The sequence below is a fragment of the Tupaia chinensis genome, unplaced genomic scaffold, assembly GCF_000334495.1.
Source record: "Tupaia chinensis unplaced genomic scaffold, TupChi_1.0 Scaffold000047_1, whole genome shotgun sequence".
NCBI classification, from domain to species: domain Eukaryota; kingdom Metazoa; phylum Chordata; class Mammalia; order Scandentia; family Tupaiidae; genus Tupaia; species Tupaia belangeri.
In genome coordinates, this window is record NW_006159505.1 from 2,729,038 (window position 1) to 2,753,162 (window position 24,125).

General features: G+C 44.5%; 1 protein-coding gene across 3 annotated transcripts in view; it reads right to left on the reverse strand.

Annotated features, from left to right (window-relative positions):
- FAM168A (family with sequence similarity 168 member A) overlaps positions 1–24,125 on the reverse strand; it is a 109,211-nt gene that overhangs the window by 17,804 nt on the left and 67,282 nt on the right. For 2 of the 3 annotated variants that reach the window (XM_027774121.1, XM_014590511.2), the window contains exon 3: positions 7,648–7,728. In XM_027774121.1, the coding sequence (XP_027629922.1) occupies positions 7,648–7,728 (81 nt within the window). Of the gene's footprint in view, positions 1–2,287; positions 2,315–7,647; positions 7,729–24,125 lie in introns of all 3 variants that reach the window. The other variant, XM_014590509.2, reaches the window with a different exon arrangement.

The following is a 24,125-nucleotide window of genomic DNA, read 5'->3' on the forward strand; positions in this document are numbered from 1 at the left end:
TTTTTTTTTTTTTTTTTTTTGAGAGGTTTTTGCTTTAGGGCATGTGCACTCACTGGAGAGACAGAAAGTGAGAAATCACCCTCCCCACCCCCCGGGGGATAGCCACACTGCAAACCCTTCTCCTCTCAGGACTTCATGCACGCACACAGGCCTGTTGTGAGTTTTAAGCCACCAGACCTGAGACTCGAACCGCGGTTGACCACGTGGGAGTCCAGCAATGTAACCATTATGCCATCTGCAGGTCCCAAGCTCTTTCTTAAAAATACTCTGTCCCCTGGGGCCAGGAGGCGGCATGGTGATTAAGGGCACTTGACTCCCACATGGTCAACCACAGTTTGAGTCCCAGACCTGGTGGCTTGCTTTCTCACTTTCCCTCTCGCTCACTCTGTCCCTCTCTGATCAAACTGAAAATTAATTAATTAATTAATTCATTCATTTAAAAAAAATACAAAAAACTCCAGCCCAGGGCTGGCAAGTGGTGTGGTGGTTAAGGGCACTGGACTCCCACATGGCTGACCACAGTTCAAGTCCCAGAACTGGCAGCTTGCTTTCTTGCTTTCCCTCTCTATCTCTCTGTCCCTATCTGGCCAAAGTTAAATAAAATAATTCTTTTAAAAAAATACTCCATCCCTCCCCCCCAAAAAATAACAACAACAGAAAATACTCCATCCTGCCAAAGGCTATTGTCTAAAAATGGAAGAGTCCCCAGAATCTGTCCTGAGAGTCTCTCTACACTCCCACTGTTCTCACTCTCCAGCTCAGTCTGCAGCCTCACTGCCATTCCCCCGGAAATGAGAAGAAGCGTCACATCTTCGTGTCTCTGTGCACACTGCCAACTCTTCCAACATGTCTCTCCCCAAAACTCTATGCCTGGCAGGTACTTTCAATCTGAGCTGAAGATCCGCTTTTACCATGAAGTCTTTCTTCTCCCCACTCATGGGCCACAGCTTCTTCATGTGTCCCACATAGTTGGTTACCCGAGTTCTGGGATTCCTAGAGGCTCCTGTACTGGATAGCTTTTCTGTCTCCGCACTAAACTGTGAGCTCCTTGAGAAGAGGGACCCTATCTCGCTGGTCTTTGAATCTCCAAAGCGCCAGTTAAGGCCTGCCACAGAGTGTTTTGTTTAGTGGAGAGGCGCTCTGTCCATGCTGTTTGTGCAGATCCATTTCAGGTGCTATAACTGGGAGGATGAGGAAGCAAGAGAGCTTCTCTAACATTTATGGAGGCTTCTGTCCAAGTTCGAATACCCTGGGGCAAACAAAAAATGAGTCCCATAGATGAGAAGAGAAACAGGTCTGCGACTAGCAGAAGTGAAATCAAGTAAGTATAATAGGACAGGGTGTTAGAATTTAAAGGGACCTCGAAGATCATGTGGAATAACCCTTTAATCTATGGCCAGGAGCCATCAGCAAATTGCCCAAGATCACACAGCCTGCAACAGTGGCAAGGAGAAATTTCACAGCTCATCTCCTGAAAGATGCGCCACAGACGAATTCAATTCCAACATCCAAATAATTGGAGGCTCAAAGTTGAGAGAGGGTGCAGAGATTTTACAACATTGCCCTGATCAGCCCAGGTGAGGGTAGTGAAAATGGCAAGCCCCTCCCATGGTCCCTTCCTGTCTGTGACAAAAAGGACCTAGTCAAGTTACACTGCTGAGACCCTCACAGGTGCCCAGAAGTTCCCGTGGTGCGTTGGGCCTGGAGTCCACACTGTCTGGAGAACCCAGATCTAGTCCCTCGCTCATTAGCACACCTGGCCCCACCTCTCACCATCCAGGAAAATGCCCCCCAAATGAATCCAGAGCTCAAGATCTGAGCTGAAGGAATAGGCTGTATCTAAAGTCAAGCAGGTCTTCAAACATGTCAGACTGCCAGTGGAGATGGAAACTTATCCCGGGGCAGACTGGTTTTTTGGATTCTAATAGGCATAACCCAGGTACTCCTTCACGGGGGCTGCCACAAGTCAACAGAGGAGCCACGTGCAGGCCCTGGAATTTTGTTCACTCATTTATTTGAATTTGGCAGCCAGGTTAGGGTGAGAGACGCCTTTTAGTGCCAAAATCCTTCACTGCTGCCCTAGGGGAAGGTTCACGTGTGTCTCCAACCCATGATTTTGCACCATCAGACATGTTCCTGCATGCTTTAGGAACTGCTGCTGAGCCACCTGGGGGGAGCCCAAGCCTAGGGGATGGGAATTGGAGAGGAAAGGAGAGGGGATCTACCATTGTTACGAGATAACACATTCATAGGCCGTAATACAGATGAGGAAAAATAGCTCTCCTACCATAAGCTGAATGCAGGAACTGAAACTCTGTTGGATAGAAATGTTAGTTGAAATTACCACTAAGAATTGGTACAAAGTTGTACACATTGCAGTTACATAAACAGACTTTGTCTTGAAATAGCACACAAAACAGTGACTGCACGGGGTGCAAAATGCCTCTATTCTGGAGAGGGTGACAGACTTGCCATTCAGGAAAGTCCACTTGTAGCGGAGAGGCACCTCCCTGGGTGCTATGGCATCTTCCAGGCAGCTGAGTCAGAAGCTGCCTGGATGTGAGCAAGCCCAGACTCCTGCTCTTTGCTTGTCCATGAAGACACTGCAGTTCTCCCGAGAACTGCTGCGAGACCTCACACATGACAGAGGCTTCATGTGTTACAGGAAGTGAAAGCCACAGGTGGCCTCTAAAAACCTATCTGTAAAACCCCAGGGAGTTAGGACCAATGCAGAGGCACTCCATCTCCAAAGCCACTGGGATGGTGTGGTAGCATGGAAGGAACACAGGCTGTGGGGTCAGACAAGGTGGGTTTGAATCCCAGCTCTTCTGCTTTTGAGCTATGTAACCCTGGACAACTTAACCTCTCTGAGCAGACTGGAGGCAATAAGCTCTAACTCACAAAACGAAGGTAAAAATGAATGCTGACAACATGCCTCGTGCTGTGCCTGGAACATGGCAGGTGTTCAGGAAACAGATCTCTTCCTTCTACTCTCCCCCAGGTTTGTCACATGTAAAATAGGAATAATACGCTTCACAGGGCTGCTATGAAATCAGTGAGATGATAGATGAAAACGCTAAGGGAAGAGGCACTTCCGCTTTACTTGTATCAGTTACATTGTTTATCCTTCCTTTTAAAGTCAGACCACCATTAATATGCCAACCCTTTGGTCTCTAGAGTCTGGAAACCAAGTCTCAGTTGGCTCCTGCCTCCTGTGGGACCACACAGTTTTAAATAGGGTCCCTAAAATCATTAAAAGCTTAGGGGAAACAGAAGCTCAGAAGAAAAGCTCCAATACCCACACTGTTTTCAGAACAATGAAAGAATGAACCATTTCCCTGCATCCTGGACAGATGATATCTTAGGGTACTCAGAGCTGCTAAAAATAGCTCTCTCTGTAGCAACTTCTTGGTCTCCTAAAAGCAGCTGAAAGAACTGGCTCCTTTGCAGCCTTCCACTCCAAGTGGCAGGCACCTCTCCGCACCACATCGCTGACAGCTGGCTCTGGCTGGAAGCGGAGAGTAACCTTCACTGTCCTCTCTGACCTTGAGGCAGCTCCTCTATGGCAGGAGCTCCCCAATGAAGTCAAGAGCCTGTGAATGCAGAGGACAGAATTCCCAAATATGTGACAGACCCAGGGTATGTGTGTGTGTCACACATAAAGGGAAAGGGATCATCTCCAAGTCACACCCAAATCAGAAGCAGAGTTAGTGCTACAAGTCCTGGTTGGGCAGGACTTTGCTGCCCATAATTTGCTGGCATCACTCTTCCTTGTGAATTGTGTAGGTTTCTGAGAAAATAGTCTGGGTTATTTTGGTTGTACTTTAGAAATATGTTAGCTTTTCAAAACATGAAATTTGGGAAGGGACAGAGAGTGGTACAACCATAATGCAACTGGACCCAAATCAGGAGGTCTCAGATTCACGGCCTGGGCCTCAGTCCACACACCCGTCCTGTGGTCTGGGCTGGCTGAGGGTGGCAGTGGGTTGTGGGATGAAGACCCTGTTGAGGTTTCCTGTCTCTTTACCTCACTCTCTGCTGCTTTCTCTCATGGAAGAAATAATATGATACACTTTTAAAAAACCCATAACATTGGGGGAAAATCAAGTTAGATAAGGGCTTATCTTTTTGTTGTCTTGTTTTAAAATTAAAACTTAATACTCCACACATGTCAGAGGCTTGCAATCCCTTTGTTTGGTCTCAGGCCCCTCCTGTCCACGCTCTGTTCTCTCCAGCCTGCTTGTTCTAGGCTAACGCGGCTCTCTCTGGCCCACTGCCTCAAGATGATGCAGTAGTTAAGAGCTGACACTGAGTGTGGTGGATCTCTGGGCTAACCAGTTACCTAACTTCTCTAAGATTAAGTTTTCCCATTTGGAAAATGGGAATAACAATAGTGCCGACTGCCAGGATTTGTTGTGATATGAAACAAGTTATATCCATAAAGAGCTTAAAATAGTCCCTAGCACATAAAAACCATTCAATGTATAGTAGCTATTTATTCCTTGTTCTTCCACTTTCCTGCCAACCTGATCCTAAAACAATCCTACAGTCTGTTACCAGGAGTGCTAAACATAACGAATGTCATGAAAACATAGCTCGGGATCGGAGCCTCTGCCTTAGCTGGGCTCCAGTGTTAGCCTGCTGTGTTATCTTGGGTTATGTGCACCCCACACGCCTCTATCTCACACTGGACCTGCTTCCTTAAGGGCCCTCCCTCCATCCCTGCTCACCTCCGTTTCAGCAAATCAAGGTTATCAGACAGGAACTCTCCAGTTCCCACGGAGCAATTTATTCTGAGCACATCTACCTGTGACTTTTAGTCTGTGAGGAAAAGCTGCCCTCCTGCGTGAGGCATCTCACCTCCACCTGCCACTCAATTCCCCAAGACAGAGAAAGCTGAGCTCTGGATTGCAACCCACCTCAGCACTCTCCACGGGGGGCCTTGCTCTGTCTGGCACCACTTCTCCTGCATCTCCGACTTGTCTCATCCTTGCGCCTTCCCATCAGTGCTTACCTCATCCGAAAAAGCCCTCCTTCAACCCCACATTCCCCGCTAATCAATGCCCTCTTGTTTTTCTTTTGCTAGTAGTCAAGCCTCCTGTAAGAGAAAGCTGTGTCTGCTAGATCACCTGCTTCGCTCCCTAACTCACTGCAGGGTGCTTTCTCACCTCCCCAGCTCGCCAGTGCTGCTGCCAGTGCTGCTGCTGCGAGGTCACTGAGGCCTCTGGACTCCAGAGGCAGTTCGTCTTCTCTCCTGATCTTTCCTGATAGTCTGCGGCAACTCACCGCATGTTGTTTTAGACTAGAGTGTTCACAAGGCCTAGTCAGATTCCAGAGTTCTTGGATTTATTTATTTATTTATTTATTTATTTATTTATTTATTTAATCTATTTACTAATTTGTATTTAAATCATTAATATATTGTGATGTACTTGATAGTCAAAGTCACCACCATTTTAAAAACAGAATTGATCAAATTTGATTAAGTATTTTAACAAATAGGATATATGTGACTTTCATGATTTCTGCCTCCTGTTGCCTTTTTTTTGGGGGCGGGGAGTATTATGTATCGTAGTGATTAAAAGTAAATGTAAAATCAACGCGGAGATACTGAGACACATTTTAGCCCCTGTGTTACTGCTCCCCTTATATGCTCTTCAAGGACAGTGGCTGCAGCATCCTCCATTTCTAATCACTTGCAGTGTCTTCCAGAGTGTCTCAGGCCTAACTGGGCCAAAATAAATGTTTGTAACATGACCCATCTCTCTAAGCACTTTGGGGGTTATGTTATTTGCATAAAATAGTTCTTATTTGATAAAAAGAGGGGCTGGCTGCTAACTTCATGGGTGTGTGTGTGTAATGTGATAATAACATGATTCTTATTTTAGAGATAGCGGTAAGCAAGGTTCAGGCCAGATGACTCTAAGGTTGCTTATCTAGGAAGTCCGAGTCAGGACTCATATCTAGATCTTCAGATGCAGTCCATATCCTTTTCTCCTTACCTGTCCCAGAAAAGGGGGACGGCAGTAGAGGACTGGAACAGCAGGCAGGAGGGGAGATAGGAGATCAGCGGGTTCCAGTCCACATGCTGTTGCCGATCCATGAGGTAACCTGGGACAAAACCCTGCTTCTCTCTGAATCTCCCTTACTGAGAGAAGAAACTGGCCTGGAGGAACTCTGAGGTCTTTTCAGGGTCTAATTCTATAATGGGAATTCCCAAACAAGAATATTGGGGTTTTATGATGGCATTCAAGGCCCTGCAGTCCAGATTCATCCAGCCTGGTCTCTTCTTCAAGCGCTACGACTCCTTCTAGGATCCTACCAATGTGGCGTTCCCACATCCCCACACCTTCGCTGATGCCCATGTGCCTGGAACGTCTATGCTTCCTTTGTGTGCCTAAAAGAACACCTCCTGCATCTCCCTCATCTCAACTGCTGCCCCTCCAGGAAGCCTCCTGCACTTTCACCCTCGGGCAGACTGCTATTCCCTCCTCTCTTCTCACGTGCATTCCTGTTACGATCCGTATCACACTGTACCGCCATGAATCATATGTCAGGCTCCCAAATGGACCGCAAGCTCCATGTGGATAGTATCCTTTGATTTTTCTATTCCAGTGTGGAAGCCATTCAAAAAATAAATACTTGTTGAGGAAACGAAGAGGAATTCACAGGGCCAGACACTGGAGTGGTGGTTAGAGTAGCTAGATTCCACATGGCTGACCATGTGGTTTGGGTCCTGGACCTGGCAGCTTGTGAAAAATCAGGGTGCATGTTTGTCCATGCCTATAATCCTGAGAGAAGAGAGAAGAAGAGATTGCAGTGTGGCCATCCCCTGGGGGGGGTGCTTTCTCACTCTCTCTCTCTTTTCTCTTGCAGTACATATACCCTGTGATGAATTTAAAAAGAAAAAGAAAAGAATTTACATAAAACAACCTTCAACCCTGAGTGGGTAGTTCACTTGAATCTCAGAGAGGTAAGATGACTTGCCTTAGGCCTTACAACTACTAGGCTGAGTAATCAGGATTCAAACCCAGGACTCTAACCACAGAGCCCATATTCTTTCCCCACCAGCTGAGCATGGGGGTTAGTATCAGTGTAATACCTCTGCAATGCTCCTGGCTCAGAATAGAACAAACCTTTTCAACATTTTGAGCCCATTTCAACCTCTAGCCAAGGAATGTTAGGTCTTTATTATTTTTGAAAAATAAGTAGTTTGTCTTGGCTTGAAAACCAGCTCTTTACCCTCTGGTGCAAGTCTCTCACTCTCTTCCAAATCCACACCCCAGGAGTCTACGATGTGACTATAAGTGTGTTTCCCAATGACAGCCTCAAGGGAAACTGAGCAAAGAGTGGATTTGGACATTGGTTGGGAGAACAGAAAAGGTTTTGGGAGGAGGATGCATGCCTCAACATTCTAGCATTGGACGAATGGGTCGACCTTAAGTCCCAAGGAGAATGAGGAATTCTACTCCCACCCCCACCCTGAGGCTGATCTGCCTCTGTTCCCAGAAGGGACTCCCAAGACAGCCAAGCCTGGGCAGGCTGAGCCCAGAACAGTTAAGGACAGGGCAAAGGCCAGCAGGTAGGTTTCTTTTTCCAAATAAAGTCTCACCCCCATTCACCACTGCTGTCCCCATGTTCTCTTACCTGGAGCATAACTGGGGCTATTGGTGGGGTATAGGCTGGGATTGTAGGCAGGGGCCGCTGCTGGATAGGCTGTAGGGTAACCTACAAAGAGACAAGACAAGCCTCATTTAGTTAGGGAAGTAGAAAAGCAGACTTCTGAGGAAACGGGATCCAAGCCCCACGCTTTGTTTGCATTCCATCTCTTCATGGCCATTTAGACAGTGTATGTGACTGGCTTTCGACCTCTCAAGAGAAGGTCAACGATACCAAAATTCCAATATTTGTGGACTTTTTGGCCTATTTTTAAAGATGATACCTGAAATATGTCTATATTCTAACGGTAAAAAGGGGTAGCAGACAATATAGAAGTGTGTAAAATGAAAGTCTAACTTTTACATTTCTGCCAAACATAAATATCTTCCCTAGAAGTAATACCACTGACAGCTGGGCATCTATCCTTCCAGATGGTTTTCTATTCTTTTTTTTTTTTTAAGACAGATTTTTGCTATAGGGCATGTGTGCTCACCAGAAAGATAGACACAGAAAGTGAGAAATCACCCCTTGGGGGGATGGCTTCTCAGCGATCCATTCTCCATTCTCTTCTCAGGATTCTGGGCAAGCATGCACAAGTACCTGGCCTAAGTTTCAAGTCTCTAGGTCTGAGACTCAAACTGTGGTCGGCCATGTAGGAGTTCAGTGCCTTAACCACTACACCACCTGCTGACCCTGGTTTTCTTTGCATTGTTATACACATATAGTCAGTGGCGTGCTGGTAAGTATATAACAACTGGCTCGAGGTGGTTAGGGTGGAGGCTGTTTTGTAACATTTACCAATTGCCATGGTGTAAATACTCCTATCGTGGAAGCTACTAACATCACTGAATGAGTAGTTGGGAAGATGCTCATAACCAGCTCTTGAGCAAGCCAGCTCTAGCTCACCATGAAATATCTAATATACATAGCAAATTACATCTAGTTTATTTTTCTGAAAAACTTTTACCATGGTACAGTATATATAACATAAAATCTAGAATTTCAACCATTTTTAAGTGTTCAGTTCAGTGGCATTGATGGCATCTGTAATGTAATGCAGCTATCATCACCACCTGTTCTAAAACTTTTCATCACCCCAAACAGAAACACCGTAACGATGATCAGTAATTGCCCATCTCTTATCCTCCTCCCACCCTGGTAACCTCTAATCTGCTTTCTGACTCTACAAATTTGCCTACATTAGGTATTTTATGGAAATGGAATCATACATTACTAGTCCTTTCCATTCCATCTCTTCATGGGCTGTTTCAGATAGTACATGTGGCCGGGTTTCGACCTCTCAAAACAAAGTCCCTAATACCAAAATCCCAGTATTTGCAGATTTTTTGCATGAGTTTAAAAAATGATACATGCAATTTGTCTATATGCTCACTGTAAAAAGGGGTGGGCAGCAATATGGAAGTGTTTAAGGAGAAAGTCAGTAGAGGCTGGGCTCTGGCCTCTTTAACTTCACATGCTTTTACGGTTTACCCATGTTATAGCGGGTACTGGAACTCCCTTCCTTTTAATAGCTAAATACAGTAACACCCCATTATATACATTTACCACATTTTGCTTGTCCATTCATCTGTTGATGGACATCTGGGCTATCTCCACGTTTCGATACAGGAATAATGGCACAAAGAACAATAGCATACAAGTACCTGAGCCCCTGTTTTCAATTCTTCCGGATATATCCGGATATATGCCAAGTAGTGGGATTGCTGGGTCATATGTAATTTCATGTTTAGATTCTACCCCCCCCCCCACTCACTTATTCACTTCTAATGCCAGAGAGCACATGTATGTGCATATGCAGATGTGCATTAGAGAGACAGGCAGCACCCTCCTTGGGGCCTGTTCCTTCCATAATCCTCTCCTCCATTTCCCCACCCCATCAGGATTCTGGGCATGCACACATACATGCCTGGCAATGTTTTTGAAGTCACTGGAATCAGAATTTGAGCTGCAGTCAGCCATGTGGGACCTGACAGCACTTCTGTACTATGAGGCCAGCCAAAACTCCATTTATTAAACTTTATCTCATGCAAACTTAAAAAAAAAAAAAAGAAAAGAAAGATATTTCAGATCCCAATGAAGATCCTGAACCTACTTAGATTCAAACAGGGTTAAATAATAATAACAATAATAATAATAATAATAATAATAGATTTTTTTCCTAGTCTCTCTAAAAGAAGTGTGGTGTTTCTGGCTGACAGATTAATCAACATTATAGATTAAATCTGTTGCCAAGGAATAATATTTTTTTTTGAGAGGTTTTTGCTTTCGGGCACATGCGCTCGCCAGACAGACAGAGAGAGACATAGAGACAGAAAGCAAGAAATCACCCCCCAGGAGGGATGGCCACGCCACAATCCCTTCTCCTCCATTCTCCTCTCAGGATCTTGGGCACACACACACACGCGCATGCCTGGCGTGAGTTTAAGTCAAGAATCTTGCCAAGGTTGTTTACAATGATGCCAACAGCATGCTGGGTAACATTGTAGACTCTTTCAGATTTGCCATGGTAACATGTGTGGGGCATTCCTTTTTGAACAGTACCAATTACCTTAATGTCTACACTATCACCTTTCTTGTAGATTCGCATAGATGTTGCCAAAGGAACCACTCCATGTTTTTAAAAGGCCTAGAGAACATGTATCGGGTGCCTCTCCTCTTTCTTTTTGTGTTCGTCATCTTGGTTAATTACTGGAAGATGGCAGTTCTGGACAAAAGGCTTCTTTTGTTCTTCACTGTCACCCTAAAAATGCAGGAACCAGCAGTTAGCATAATGGCTATGTCGCTGGACTCCTACATAGTCGACCCCGGTTCGTGTCCCGGACCCGGTGGCTTAGAACTCACGCCGGGCATGTGTGCGTGCGTGCCCAAGATCCCAAGAGGAGAATGGAGGAGAAGGGACTGCGGCGTGACCATCCCCCCCTGGGGGGTGATTTCTCGCCTTCTGTCTCTCTGTCTCTGTCTGGCAAGCACACGCGCCCTATAGCGAAAAAAACCTCTAAAAAAAAAAATGTTGGTCCTAGTATTGGTTCAACTCCACATAGGAGTTTCTGAATAGCACCTTTAGAAAGTCGCCTGACAGCACAGAGAGGAGGAAAAGGATTCAGTAACTCCACAGTCAATGCGACAGTGGCAACCCTCATGTTTAACTTTTCAGTACTTCTTTTTTCTGTCAGAGGGTGTTCATATGAACAAGAGAGAAGGAGCAAAAGAGATAGAAAGCACCCCTAATAGTGTATGGTTATAACACAATCCCTCTTCCTCCATTTCTCCACCCCATCAGGATTTTAGGCATATACACACACCCCCAGCATATTTTTCAAGCTGCCAGGACCTGGATTCAAACCGTGGAAACCCTGGTGGGATCTAACTCTCACTGCATAGCATTTAATTGTTGTGCTGCAGTCTAGCCCTTCATGTTGTCTTTTTAGAGACCCATAAGACTGTTTATCACAATGGTACCACTTTACATTCCACCAGCAATGTGTAAGGATTCAAAGTTTTCCGCATCCTCACAGGGCTTATTATTTTACTGCCTTTTGTCTTGCTGGATTTTAATTTTTTTAAATTTTTATTCTTTTTGTTTGTTTGTTTTAGTTGCCAGAGAGTATGTATACTCACTCAGGGGGATGAGAGAGAGAAGGCGTTCCAATGGGGCATGGTCATGCCATAATCCCTTCTCCTCCATTTCTCCATTCTAATAGGGTACATGTGCTGATCAGAGAGACAGAAAGGGGGAAAGTGAGAAATCACACCCCAGGGAGGATGACCACATGGCAATCCTTTCTGTCCTCCATTCTCTTGGGATTCTGGGCACACATGCAAATGCGCCCAGTGTGATTTTCAAGCACCTGGGTCTGGGTCTCAAACCACTGAGCTGGCTATGTGGGATCCAGCCACCTCTACACCACCTGCTAGCCCCATCTGTCTACTTTTTAATCAGGCTGTTTGCCTTTTTTCTGTTGCACTGTAGGAGTTCTTCATATATTCTGAATATTAAACCATTATCTGATACATGATTTACAAACACTTTCATTCTGCGGGTTGTCTTTTCACTATTTTCTAAAAGTTTACTTATTTCTTCCATAAGTAAGAGACACAGAAACAGAGTGCCTGACCCTCCAATAGGGTCCTGATGCTGTGATCCACTCCCAGCTCCCAACTTCAGCCAGTTGGGATCACGGCACGTGTGCCCTGTGTACTGAGGGAGGCCTCTGGACACAAACCAGGAACGTTCCCGTGTGGATCAACCTCGTAGAGCATTATGTTTACCACTTCACCACTGTCCATTTTCTTGATAATGTCTTCGATGCAAGAAAAATAATAATAATAAATAAAATTAAACAAACACATTTTAAAAAGAAAAACATGCCAGGAGCACATGTGTGTATGTCCAAAATCCTGATGGGGTGGAGGGAATGGACTGTGGCACGATCCCACCCTATTGGGGGCTCTCTCTCTCTCTCTCTGTGGTGAGCACATGTGCCTTCTGGCAATTAAAGAAAAAAGAAAAGAAGAGAGAGTATAAGAAGGCAAGAGGAGAAAAGCATAAAGAGGCTGAGAGGCTGTTGCAAAGTGACATGCCAAGAATCTTCATGTATTGCGCCGCACTGCTTTTTAGAAAAACTGTCAATTTGTACTTACATTAGCAATGTGTAAGTGCCTGTCTCATTGCTTCTTGCAGTTTTTAAATGCTCATTGGTATGTTGACTGACAATGGAAAGCTGATTTTAAAAGTCAAAGATTAAATCCCTAAATCCCTAAAAGCTTCTTTGGGATTTGTAAATATTGGAGCTTTAATAATGTATCTTTGTTAATATGCCTTTCCCTAAATCCTTTCCAACTCCAAAGAAAATTCATCTCTCTTTACCCTCTGATCATTTTCTCATTCTAGAACTGAGGTAGTCAACTTGTCACTTAATTAGCAACCTGGAGGTATGCTATGTGTCAAGAAGAAGGCCAGGGGTCTAATCTGGGAAGCCAGAGATCCAGTCTCATGGCTGAACTCTGTATCCAGTTTCATGTGAATATACAGCCACAGGTTGTCACACTCCTGTCCTGCCACTCAGATGCCATCTATTGTACTTGAGAGGCAATGACAGGATCTTCCCTCGAAGTTCCCAAGTAGAATTATTGTTGTCTAAAAAAAAGAAAAAACCTGGTTTTTTAGTTGCCAGAGGGCACATATGCTTGTCAGAGAGAAAGGGAGAGAACCTTCTGATTGTGACCATACCCCAATCCTTTCTCCTCCACCTCTCCTTTCCATCAGGATCCATTTCTCCATCCCATCAAATCTTGCGTCCACACACACACACACACACACACACACATTCGGCATGTTTTTTAAGCCACCATGCTGGGATCTGAGTGGTGGCTGGTTATGTGGGATTGAGCTCCCTTTGCACAGTGCTTAACTGCTATGCTTCGGGCTAGCCCTAAGTAGAATTATTTTCATTTTTATATATTTATTTATTTTTAAGGTTTTTGTCATAGCGTGTATGCATTCACCATAGAGAGAGATAGCGAGAAGGAAATCTCCAGCAGGGATGGCCACACTACAATCCCTTCTCTTCCATTCTCCTGGGATTTTGGGCAGGCACACTCACGTGCCCAGTGTGATTTTCAAGCCACCTGGTCTGGGACACAAACCACGGTCGCCATGTGGAAGTCTAGCACCTTAACCACCATGCTACCTGCTGGCCCCATCTATTTTGAATCCCCTTGATTCTAGCAGTTATTATACAACAGAGCACTAGAAGGAACTTTATTTTGTCTTGTCTTCTTTATGTTATAGCTGACATCCGTAAGCCAAGAAAAGAAACAAGATTTAGAGTTCTAAATCACTGGAGTTAGAAAGTACATGGGGGAACAGCAGTTAGCATAATGGCTATGTTGCGGGACTCCCATGTAGTTGACCTCAGTTCGTGTCCCGGACCTGGTGGCTTAAAACTCACGTCAAGCACGTGTGCATGCGTGCCCAAGATCCCAAGAGGAGAATGGAGGAGAAGGGACTGCGGCGTGGCCATCCCCCCTGGGGGGTGATTTCTCGCTTTCTGTCTCTCTGTCTCTGTCTGTTTGGCGAGTGCACGCGCCCTATAGCAAAATCCTCTCCAAAAAAAAAGAAGAAAGAAAGTACATGGAAGACCATTTAGTCCAACTTTGCATTTTGGGCCAGAGCCTCCCAGCCCTCACCTCCACTACAGTGAACTCCTTTCCTTCCTTCCTTTTTTTTTTTTTTTTTTTTTTTTTTTTTGGGGGTTTTTTTTTTAGGGCCCATTGGCCCCCTATATCCAAATGTCAAATCAAGATAAACACCTTGCTTCAGATTAGTAAAGTCCAGAACCTGAAATTTCTTAAGTAAACGAATAGCTTTCTCTACTTCATATATATGCCTTGGGTATAAGCGTTTTAAATAGACATCATCCTCAGGTTCATCTTCTATGTGGGGATATGACTTTATTTTTTCTATCTCATCTTTTGTTTTCATCTGATGTCTTTTCTTTGGCACCTTTTTTTGCAGGCTTTGTAGCAGCAGCAAAATGTCATCTGAATGGTTACAGAACAAGGATAAAAAGATACCTGACAAACAATCTTGGAAAAACTATGCTTTTGATGATGTGTCAAGACCCTACAAAGAAATCTTACGGCCGCCGCCACATTGACCATTCTGGATTGTGTTGATCTTTTTCCTTTTTTTTTTTTTTTTTTTTTTTTTTTTTTTTTTTTTGAGAGGTTTTTGTTATAGGGCACATGTGCTCGCCAGAGAGGCAGAAAGAGAAATCACCCCCCAGGGGGATGGCCATGCCACAATCCCTTCTCCTCCATTCTCCTCTGGGGATCTTGGGCATGCAGGCACACGTGCCCAGCGTGAGTTTAAGCCACCGGGTCTGGAACTCGAACCACAGTCGATTACATGGGAGTGCAGCAACATAGCCATTACACTAACTGCTGGTCCCTTTCCTTACTTTCTTGAGGCTCCCACTCCATGGTGAAACTACTCGACTGTCTGAGCTGTCGTCTCATACGGCCCCAGGCTTGGACTGCTTGTCGCTTCTACCCTTTAGAACACAAGGAATTTCCAAACATATGCATGCCCCGATAATCTTACCATACGATGATTCTCACTGTACTCACTGCATTTCATACTTCAGTGGCTTGTTTACATTTCCTGCCCTGCTTCCCTCTCCCCAAACTCTAAGCTCCTAAAGGCACAGCTGTCTTGCTCACCTGTACACACAGCTCCTGGCCAGCTCCACCTTCCCACTTCCTACTCTGTCGGCACACCACCTTCACCCACCTCAACCCTCAGGGTGGACAGCAAGCACCTGTGCTCCTCAGATGCAGGTAGGCTGACAGCCTAGATGGCCAGTACGGAATATCCCTCTTCCACCAACAACCTTCTCTGTGCAAAAAGGGATCACAGGTAAGTGGGGTCTCCTCGCCACGCCTACTCTGGTTTTCATTTGGTTTTATTTGTTTCCCTATCCCCACTGATATTTTTCACTTTGCTGCTTGATGAGGATGTTTGCATCTCTAGTGCCCAGGACAGGTAAGGTAGAGAACAGGCACTCAGTAAAAAGACTACACTACACTGTGGGGAGCTGAAGGGTTTAAACGTGGAAGATACAAATCCAACAGGGTTCCTGGCCTTGAAAGGGTCATCGACTGAGGAGGGGGAAATGAGTGGGCCATAAGAAGGGGCCTTTGTCAACTATTACCTCTTTAGTACCTGTTTTCTGTCATAGATTGTGCTGGGTGCTAGATATTCCTGGATGTAGACTAGAAAGAGGAGGTTGGACATTCCAGGCAGAGCTTTGTGGGGGTGGGGGAGTAACATTTTGGGGTCATCTGTAAGTGACTTGCTTGTGCCCTCCTTGGCTCTGAGGAAAAGACTGTTGGGTTAACCAAAGCTGAGAAGTTGTCATCCGGGCACCTGATCTCACCACTTCATCTTCCTGTAATAGTGTCCTCTGGTCACAAGGGACTAGGGATATTGGCTGGCTCTAACCTACATTTTTTCTTTTAAAGAATTATTTAATTTTATTTATTATTATATTTTTAAAAATTGCTATATAGCCTGTGACCTCACCAGAAAGAAAGAGAGAAAGTGAGAAAGCAAGTCGCTAGGTCTGGAACTCCAACTGTGGTCAGCCATGTGGGAGTCCAGCACCTTAACCACACTACCTGCTGCCCCCCCCCACCAGCCTACCTTTATAACTTCATCTGTCCACTGATTATATCCGAGTTTCCTACACCTCAACCAGACTTCTTTTCTGAACTCCTGACTCACAGAGTACAATATCCAATTGCCTACTTGGTATCTCCACTTGGATGTCTGCTATATGTTAAGGCTCTACAGTGGAGTGATTAGGAGTGTGGATTCAGACTACCTAGGTTTGAATCCCATTAACACTAATTACTTGTGTGATCTTGAGCCAGTTAAAGTCTCTAAGTTTTCCAATCTGTAAATGGGACTAATAATATTACTTACCTAATACAATAGGCTGCTAAAAGTACTAAATTAGTTAAGATCCCAAAGCAATATTGGTTCAGTACACAGTTAAACCTTCAAAAAGTTAGCTACTCTTATTATTTTTATTTTTATTTTGCTAGAGGGCATATGCATTCACTGGAGAGAGACAGAGAAAGGAAAGAGACAGAGAGAGAGAAAGGAAGAAAGCACTTCCCAATGGGGAATGGTCATGCCGCAGTCTCTTCTCCATTGTTCCTTTTGGGATTCGGGGGCACACATGCACAGGCACTCAGCATGTTTCCCAAACTGCCAGCTCTGGAACCGTGCAGTCAGCCACGTGGGATCCAATCGCCTTAACTACACGTCACAGGCTGGTCCCCCTTCTTTCTTTTTCTAATCGTTTTAAAAGCTGTATTTTATTTTATATTTAAGTCTTTGCTACTTCGTGGCTCTTCTCTGCTTGAAGTTTATTTCCAGCACACTCCCAAGACTCCCTAGACTCTGCTCCACCCATGTGAAAGCAGGCCAGGTATACACCGAGTCGAAATGACAAACCACGTGTATTTCACCCATTTATATTATCTAAAAGATATCTTCAAACTGCTTTCTCATTTAAGCCTTTTTTCTTTTTTTTTCACTATAGGGCGTGTACGCTCGCCAGACAGACAGAGAGAGACATAGAGACAGAAAGCGAGAAATCACCCCCCAGGGGGGATGGTCACACCGCAATCCCTTCTCCTCCATTCTCCTCTCGGGATCTTGGGCACGCACGCACATGCGCCCGGCATGAGTTTTAAGCCACCGGGTCCGGGACGTGAACCGCGGTCGACTACGTGGGAGTTCTGTGACATAGCCATTACGCTAACTGCTGGTTCCCTCATTTAAGCCTTAAATCAACCCTAATGTTATTTCTCCTATTTTGCAGATGAGCAAACAGAGACTTGGAGGTAAAGTGACTTTTTGGCTAAGATGATTATTTTTAAGAATTATTTTATTTAACCTTATTAATTATTATTTATTTATTTATTATTAAATTTGACCAGAGGGAGAAAGAGAGAGAGGGAACGTGAGAAAGCAAGCTGCCAGGTCTGGGAGTTGAACCATGGTTGACTATGTGGGAGTCCAGCACCCTAAACTACCATGCCACCTGCTGGTCCCTCTGCTAAGATTATTCAGTAAGTCAGTGGTAGAACTCGTAACGGAATCTCAATAGCAATACCTTTTCCACACCTACCAAATAACTGAGTTATTGGAAACAAATCCACCCCTCCTGTAGTTACATTTTTTGAAGGTCCAGAGTGAAGAGAATAAATGAACACCATGAATTTTTCTTTTATATCCCAAAGGCTATAGCAGTGATCAGGTTTCCTGGGATTTTGATGTGTACATTTTAATTACTTTATAGATGTCAATACAATCTAATCTTGTTGTTACTAGGATTAGAACTAAAGAAATGTAAAGTTATATTTTTGATTAATATAAAATTAGAACTTACTTTCAACTGAAATCAGGAGGCTATTTCTAAAACGACTTGATCTTTAGGAGCTAAAAATAGTAGAGTATCAAAAGGCTAGTGGAAGACTAGCTCGCTGGCTCAGGGAGACAAGAGGATTACTCTTTTGTGAGCAGGGACACACAAGCAATGAAGACATTTTAGGTCTGAAGCTCATGATGTGAAAAAAGGAGAGAAGAAAAAGGAAACCTGCTCCAAAACCAAAACAAAACAAATCTTTTTTTTTTTTTTCTGGAGAGGTTTTTGCCATAGGGTGCGTGCGCTCGCCAGACAGACAGACAGAAAGCGAGAAATCACCCCCCAGAGGGGATGGCCATGCCGCAATCCCTTCTCCATTCTCCTCTCGGGATCTTGGGCACGCACGCACACGCGCCCGGCGTGAGTTTTAAGCCACCGGGTCCAGGACTCGAACCGCGGTCGACTACATGGGAGTCCAGCAACATAGCCATTACACTAACTGCTGGTCCCACAAAATAAATCTTGATCTTCTCTTTGGAGGGCAAGATAAAATTTTGAATCTGTCCTGTTGGTGCTGTGTTAGGCACTTCTTTGCCTGATTTAATCACTTAACTTTGCAAAGAACATGATTAGTTCCATTGCAGAGATGCGGATATCAAGACTGACTCACAGCTAGCAAGCGGAGAGTGGAGACAGAATGCAGGCCTGCTGAGGGAGACAAGGGCTGTTCCTACCAACCACCCTACCTCTCCTGAAAACATGAGTATACCGTGTGTAAACCTCTGAATTGGGCTGTCGTTTACTTTGCCAAGATTCTTTATTTCATCTTCAAGACCAGGGAAAACAGGAAATTACTCTGAAGAGTCAATTTGGTCAAAGATGGTTCTGTTTAAAAAAAAAAAAAAAAGCTATTCTGTTCTCACTCAGTGTCCTAATGTAGGTCAAGCTCGTGTTATTGAAAAGTATCACGCAGGCACTGAATTACAGAGCTGGGAGACGCATTAGAGGTGACTGAGTCCAATTTGCCACTCAGCACATGAATACCTTTTGTAGTGACCCACACGGCTGGCAACCCGGCCTCGGCAACACGCCCTTCTGCTGCTGTGCTCAGAATCCGGGCAGCAGTCACAGCTCTTGTGGCTGAGCTCCGCGGGTTTAAAATTCTTCACTCTGAGCTAAAAATCTACCCTACAAAGAGTCTTACCCTGAACACTTTCCCAACCACTGATCCTGGCTCACTCTTCAAAAACTGAGGCTGCTCCCTCTGTTCCAGGACAGCCCTGAAGAGAGGATGAGATCCCCTACTCTCCCTGAATTGTTTCTTGTCCAAATCCAAAAGATCCGATTCTTTCCATTTTCACCCTCACCTCTGACTAGACTTTAGTTTACTAACCCCTTCCCTTAAACAGTTCAGTTTTTCTTCCAGTTAATTTTTTTTCTGCCCCCCCCCCCTTTTTTTGGTCATCTGAAAAGTCATGACATGTTTTTCTATGCAAAATGTGTCATGACCTTTCAGATGACCCAATAATTTCTGCTGTAGGGCATGTGTGCTTGCCAGAGAGAGACAGAAAGAGATAGAGGGATGGGGAATGCCCTAGGGGGAATGACCTTGCTGCAATTCCTTCTCCTCCATTCTCCGCTCGGGATTTTGGGCGTGCATGCTCATGTGCCTGGTGTGATTTTCAAGTCACTCCGCAGGACTTAAACTGTGGAGTTGGCCAGGTAGGATCCAGTGCCTTAACCTCCATGCTACCTGCTGGCCCTAAAAAAAGTTTAACTGAACTGACATGACAAGATTCTGGTGCTAGTGGTTAGTGAAAGCTTAAAGTAACTAATCCAGATTTCTTCATCATCATGATGACCATCAGAATAATTAGCATCTAGCAATGCTTACTCTGAGCCAAGTATCATGCTAAATTCTTTACATAGACGTTTACAGTCTAAGACATAATATACATTATTTAAATTAATTTGCAGACAATATACACAATATATAATCAGAGAGTGTTGGGGTATTGTTAGAATGCTACAGAAGGAATTACAACAGGTTTGGGAAAGTTGGCAATAGCTTCTGGGTGGAAGAAACACTTTAGTTGAACAATGAACGGAAGGAGTTTGTTGGAGGTATTTGGGAGTGGGGAGAAAGAAATACATATTTACTGCATGTGTGAAGGCATGACAGTACATGCTATATTAGAGAAATGGTAAATAGTTCATATGACTGGAGTTTACAGTGTGTCTTAAGTTTGTCATTGTGCTGCTAATGGAAATACCTAGACTGGGAGAATTTAAGTGAGGGGGTTTATTTTGACTCACAGTGCCAGGGGCTGGGAGGTCCAAAGGCATTACAAAGTGACAGAAGGCAGAACTTTCAGCAGAGCATGTTCTGTAACCATGAGGCTTTCTCGCCGCTGTTGTGATCTCATTACCTCTGCCAAAAAATCCCACCAGAATTCAATCATGCAGGCCTTGTCCTAATGACATTCTTTTCTGATCCTCACACCCGAAGGCCCACCCTGGGCGACTAGGAAGGAATTAAGTTTTCACTCGACACTTCTACAATACAATCTATAAAACCAAGTACCAACACACGAATTTCTGGGGGATATCCAATTGCTCTCCACTAAGACCAATTCTAAAACATGAAACTTTGGGGGACAAACCATAATCTAAACCACAACACAGTGTGTGGGGAAAAGTGACAGGAAATGGAGACAAAAATGTAGATTGAGGAGCAGATGACATGGTGTGTGTTAGATATTATGCTCTATAGGACCACATGGGTGGCTCAGGTTTAGTTCCCAGTCCAACAGAGAAAATGTAGGTCAGCCAGGCACTGGTGTACACCCATAGCTGAGAGGTAGAGGCGGAAGGCTCACAGCAGTGAGACTGTCCAAAAAAAGAAAAGACAGACTGAGGGACAGATTCAATTTATTAGTAAATACTAATGAACCATTAGAGAATTTTTAATTCTTCTTTTTTTTTTCTTATTTAGATTTTGCCAGAGAATGCATGTACTTGCTGGAGAGAGACAGAGAAGGGAACATGAAGCAAGAAAGCACCTCCCATGGGGGATGGTCCTGCTGGAATCCCTTCTTCATTTCTTCTTCCTTTTGGGATTTTGAGCACATGTGCACAAGTGCCTGGTATGTTTTCTCAAGTCACTGAATCTGGGCCTCAAACTACATAGTCAGCCATGTGGGATCCAGCTGCCTAACCCACTAAGCCACTGGTTGGCCCACTGGAGTGTTTTTTTGAGAGATTTTTGCTATAGGGCGCGTGCACTCACCAGACAGACAGAGACATAGAGACAGAAAGCGAGAAATCACCCCCCAGGGGGGATGGTCATGCCGCAATCCCTTCTCCTCCATTCTCCTCTCGGGATCTTGGGCACGCATGCACACGCGCCCGGCGTGAGTTTTAAGCCACCGGGTCCAGGACACGAACCGCGGTCGACTACATGGGAGTCCAGCGACATAGCCATTACGCTAACTGCTGGTTCCCGCCCACTGGAGTGTTTTTAATTGGGGAGTTTCAGATTTTTGTTTCACAAAAACAGCTTCAGTGGGAGTGTGGAAAGAGGTTTGGAATGGGAAGATGAGAATAGAAGAGACTTACTAGCAAGTTACTACAATAACCAAAAGGGAAAGCTCAAACAGTAGGGATGGGATGAAGAAGAAGGGGGAACCTCAAAGGTGTATAAGAGACATGGCCTACACAAACTGATCCCAATAATGAAACCTCATTTTTAATGCTATGAGGTATGAAGTTAAAAAGAAAGATGGGAAACATTCTAACTCCAAGGTTTGCGGGCTTCTCCTCCATTCTTTAACCAGCAGAAGAAAATAAAATAAATAAATTCTTGAATCTGTTAGTTCCAGAAAAATGCCTGAATCTGGAATTCCTCTCGCTAGCTGGGAGGCCTGACTGCTGAGCGTGCTACACTGGGAGAATGTAGGTCAGCCTAAGCAGGCTGCCCTCTGTAATGCTGGCTCTGGGCCTGCCCACCAAACTTGACTCTGAGGGTAGCCTGTGGACTAGACTCAAGGCCCACCTGCCTTGCTTCCCCACTGATGAGCCCCAGGGAAACTTGAAGGGTGTGCACTTAAGAGAGACATTGTTCTTGTTAGGGCAAGGCAATCCCCTTGAGCATAAGAAAGGGGGAAATACCTAGTCACCAATGTTGCTCTGAGCTGCACTGCGTGGTCAATGCAGACGTGCCCATCCAGGTTAAGGCTGGCAGCACGTAGGCTGAGCCCTAGCAGAGAAAAGCCCTAAAGTCAGAGCAGGCTTACTGTGTCTTTAGTGTAAAAACCATATCAACAATCAAAAAAGGAAAGAAAACTGACTGCTTACACCCAAGTAAAGGGTTGAACAGTTGCTCCTAGGTAAGTACATAAGGCCAAGTATGTGCCGTTCCTCGGGAAAACGTTCTTTTCAGGAATGTGCTCCATTCCAGGAATGTGCAGCTGATGCTGCTTCCTCTCGTTCCTGCAGGCACAGGGCACTCGGGAGGTACCCAGTGCTTGATAGACTGTTTGGTGATTGGCCCCTGAACTCTGTGCATTTATCTTCTAAAGCCAGATAAAAGAGCAAGATGAGGGGCCAGCAGGTGGCATGGTGGTTAAGGTGCTGGACTCCCACAAGGCCAACCATGGTTTGAGTCTCAGAACTGGCAGCTTGAAAATTACACCAGGTGCTTATGCTCGCATACCCGGAATCCTGAGAGAGACTAGAGGGAAAGGGACTACAGCACGGCTATTCGCCTTTGGAGGTGATTTCTCACTCTCCCTGTCTCTGTCTCTCTCCAGAGAACTCATGTGCCCTACGGCAAAAACATTTTTAAAAAATGGGGGGGGGGACAAGATGAAATTTTACAAATTGATTTGTTTCATGAATCCCTTCTGTCCCAGGTCAATTCACTCTTGAATTCCACTATTCTGTTTAAATAGATCTGGCAAAAGGAAGAATCTTGCTCAGATTCAGTGCAATATATTTGGACACTTGTTTTTCCACATAAAAAAATTAAACTGGGGGCTAGCTGGTGATGTGGTGGTTGAAGTAGGCTGGATCCCACATGGCTGGCTGTGTGGTTTGAGTCCCGGGTGCGCATGTGCCCTGTAGCAAATTAAAAATAAATAAATAAATAGATAGATATTGGGTTGCCTGGAAACTCATGATTCATTTTTGCACAGAAAATTACGTCTTGACTTTCCCAACAACCTAATAAATAAAATAAAATTGAGCAGGTCCCATAAGCACAATGGTTAAGCACTGTGTGTAGGGAGTCAGATCCCACGTGGTTCAAGTCCTATACCCACCATGCCACCAGCTGGCCATGTTGTATCGTCTATGGCTCTTTAACAACATATTTAGCAATACTTTGTTTTAAAGTCTATTCTATCAGATATTATTTCAACTACCCTAGTCTTCTTAGGGTTTCTGTTTATATTCCTTTTTATATTCTTTCACTTTTTAAATTAATTATTTAAATTTTATTCATTATCCTTTTTTTTTTTTTTTTTAATTTGAGCAGAGAGAGGGAAAGTGGGAAAGGAAGCTGCCAGGTCCAGGACTCAAACCACAGTCAGCCATGTGGGAGTCCGGCACCTCAACCGCCATGCCACCTGCCAACCCCTACTTTCTCTCTCTTTTGTAAGAATTATTTATTTTGGGACCCGCAGGCTTCATGGTGAAGGGCACTAGACTCCCACATGGCCAACCGTAGTTCAGTCCCAGACCTGGCGACTTTCTTTCTCACTTTCTCTCTCTCTCTCTCATTCTGTTCCTCCCTGGTCAAATTAAAATAAATACATAAAGTTAAATAAAATATTTTTTTTTGGAGAGGTTTTTTTGCTATGGGGTGCGTGCGTTCGCCAGAAAGACAGAGAGAGACAGAGAGACAGAAAGAGAAGAAATCACGCTCCCCCCCCCAAGGGAGGATGGCAACACCACAATCTCTTCTCCTCCATTCCCCTCTTGGGATCTTAGGCACTCATGCACACGCGCCCAATGTGAGTTTAAGCCACCAGGTCCGGGACTCGAACCACAGTTGACTACATGGGAGTTCAGCGACATAGCCATTATGCCAACTGCTGGTCCCAATAAAATAATTCTTAAGAAAGAATTATTTATTTTATTTATTATTATTATTAATTTTCTACAGGGCATATGTACACACTAGAAAGAGACAGAGAGACAGGAAAAGTAAGAAAGCAAGCTGCCAAGTCCGGAAATCGAACTGTGGTTGGTAATGTGGGAATCCAGTGTCCTAACCATTATACCACTTGCAGGCCCCATATCCTTTCACTTTCAACTATTTGTATCTGAATCTTAAAAAGTGTCTCCTGTGGACAGCATGTACTTGGACCTTATTTTATTATTCAGTCTGACAACATCTACTTTTTGATTCAATATTGAATCTAATTGAAGAAGGCCTGGAATGACAGGCTGTGTTGGAAAGTGGGTAAAAATGTTAAAAGAAAAGAATAGAACTGACAACTT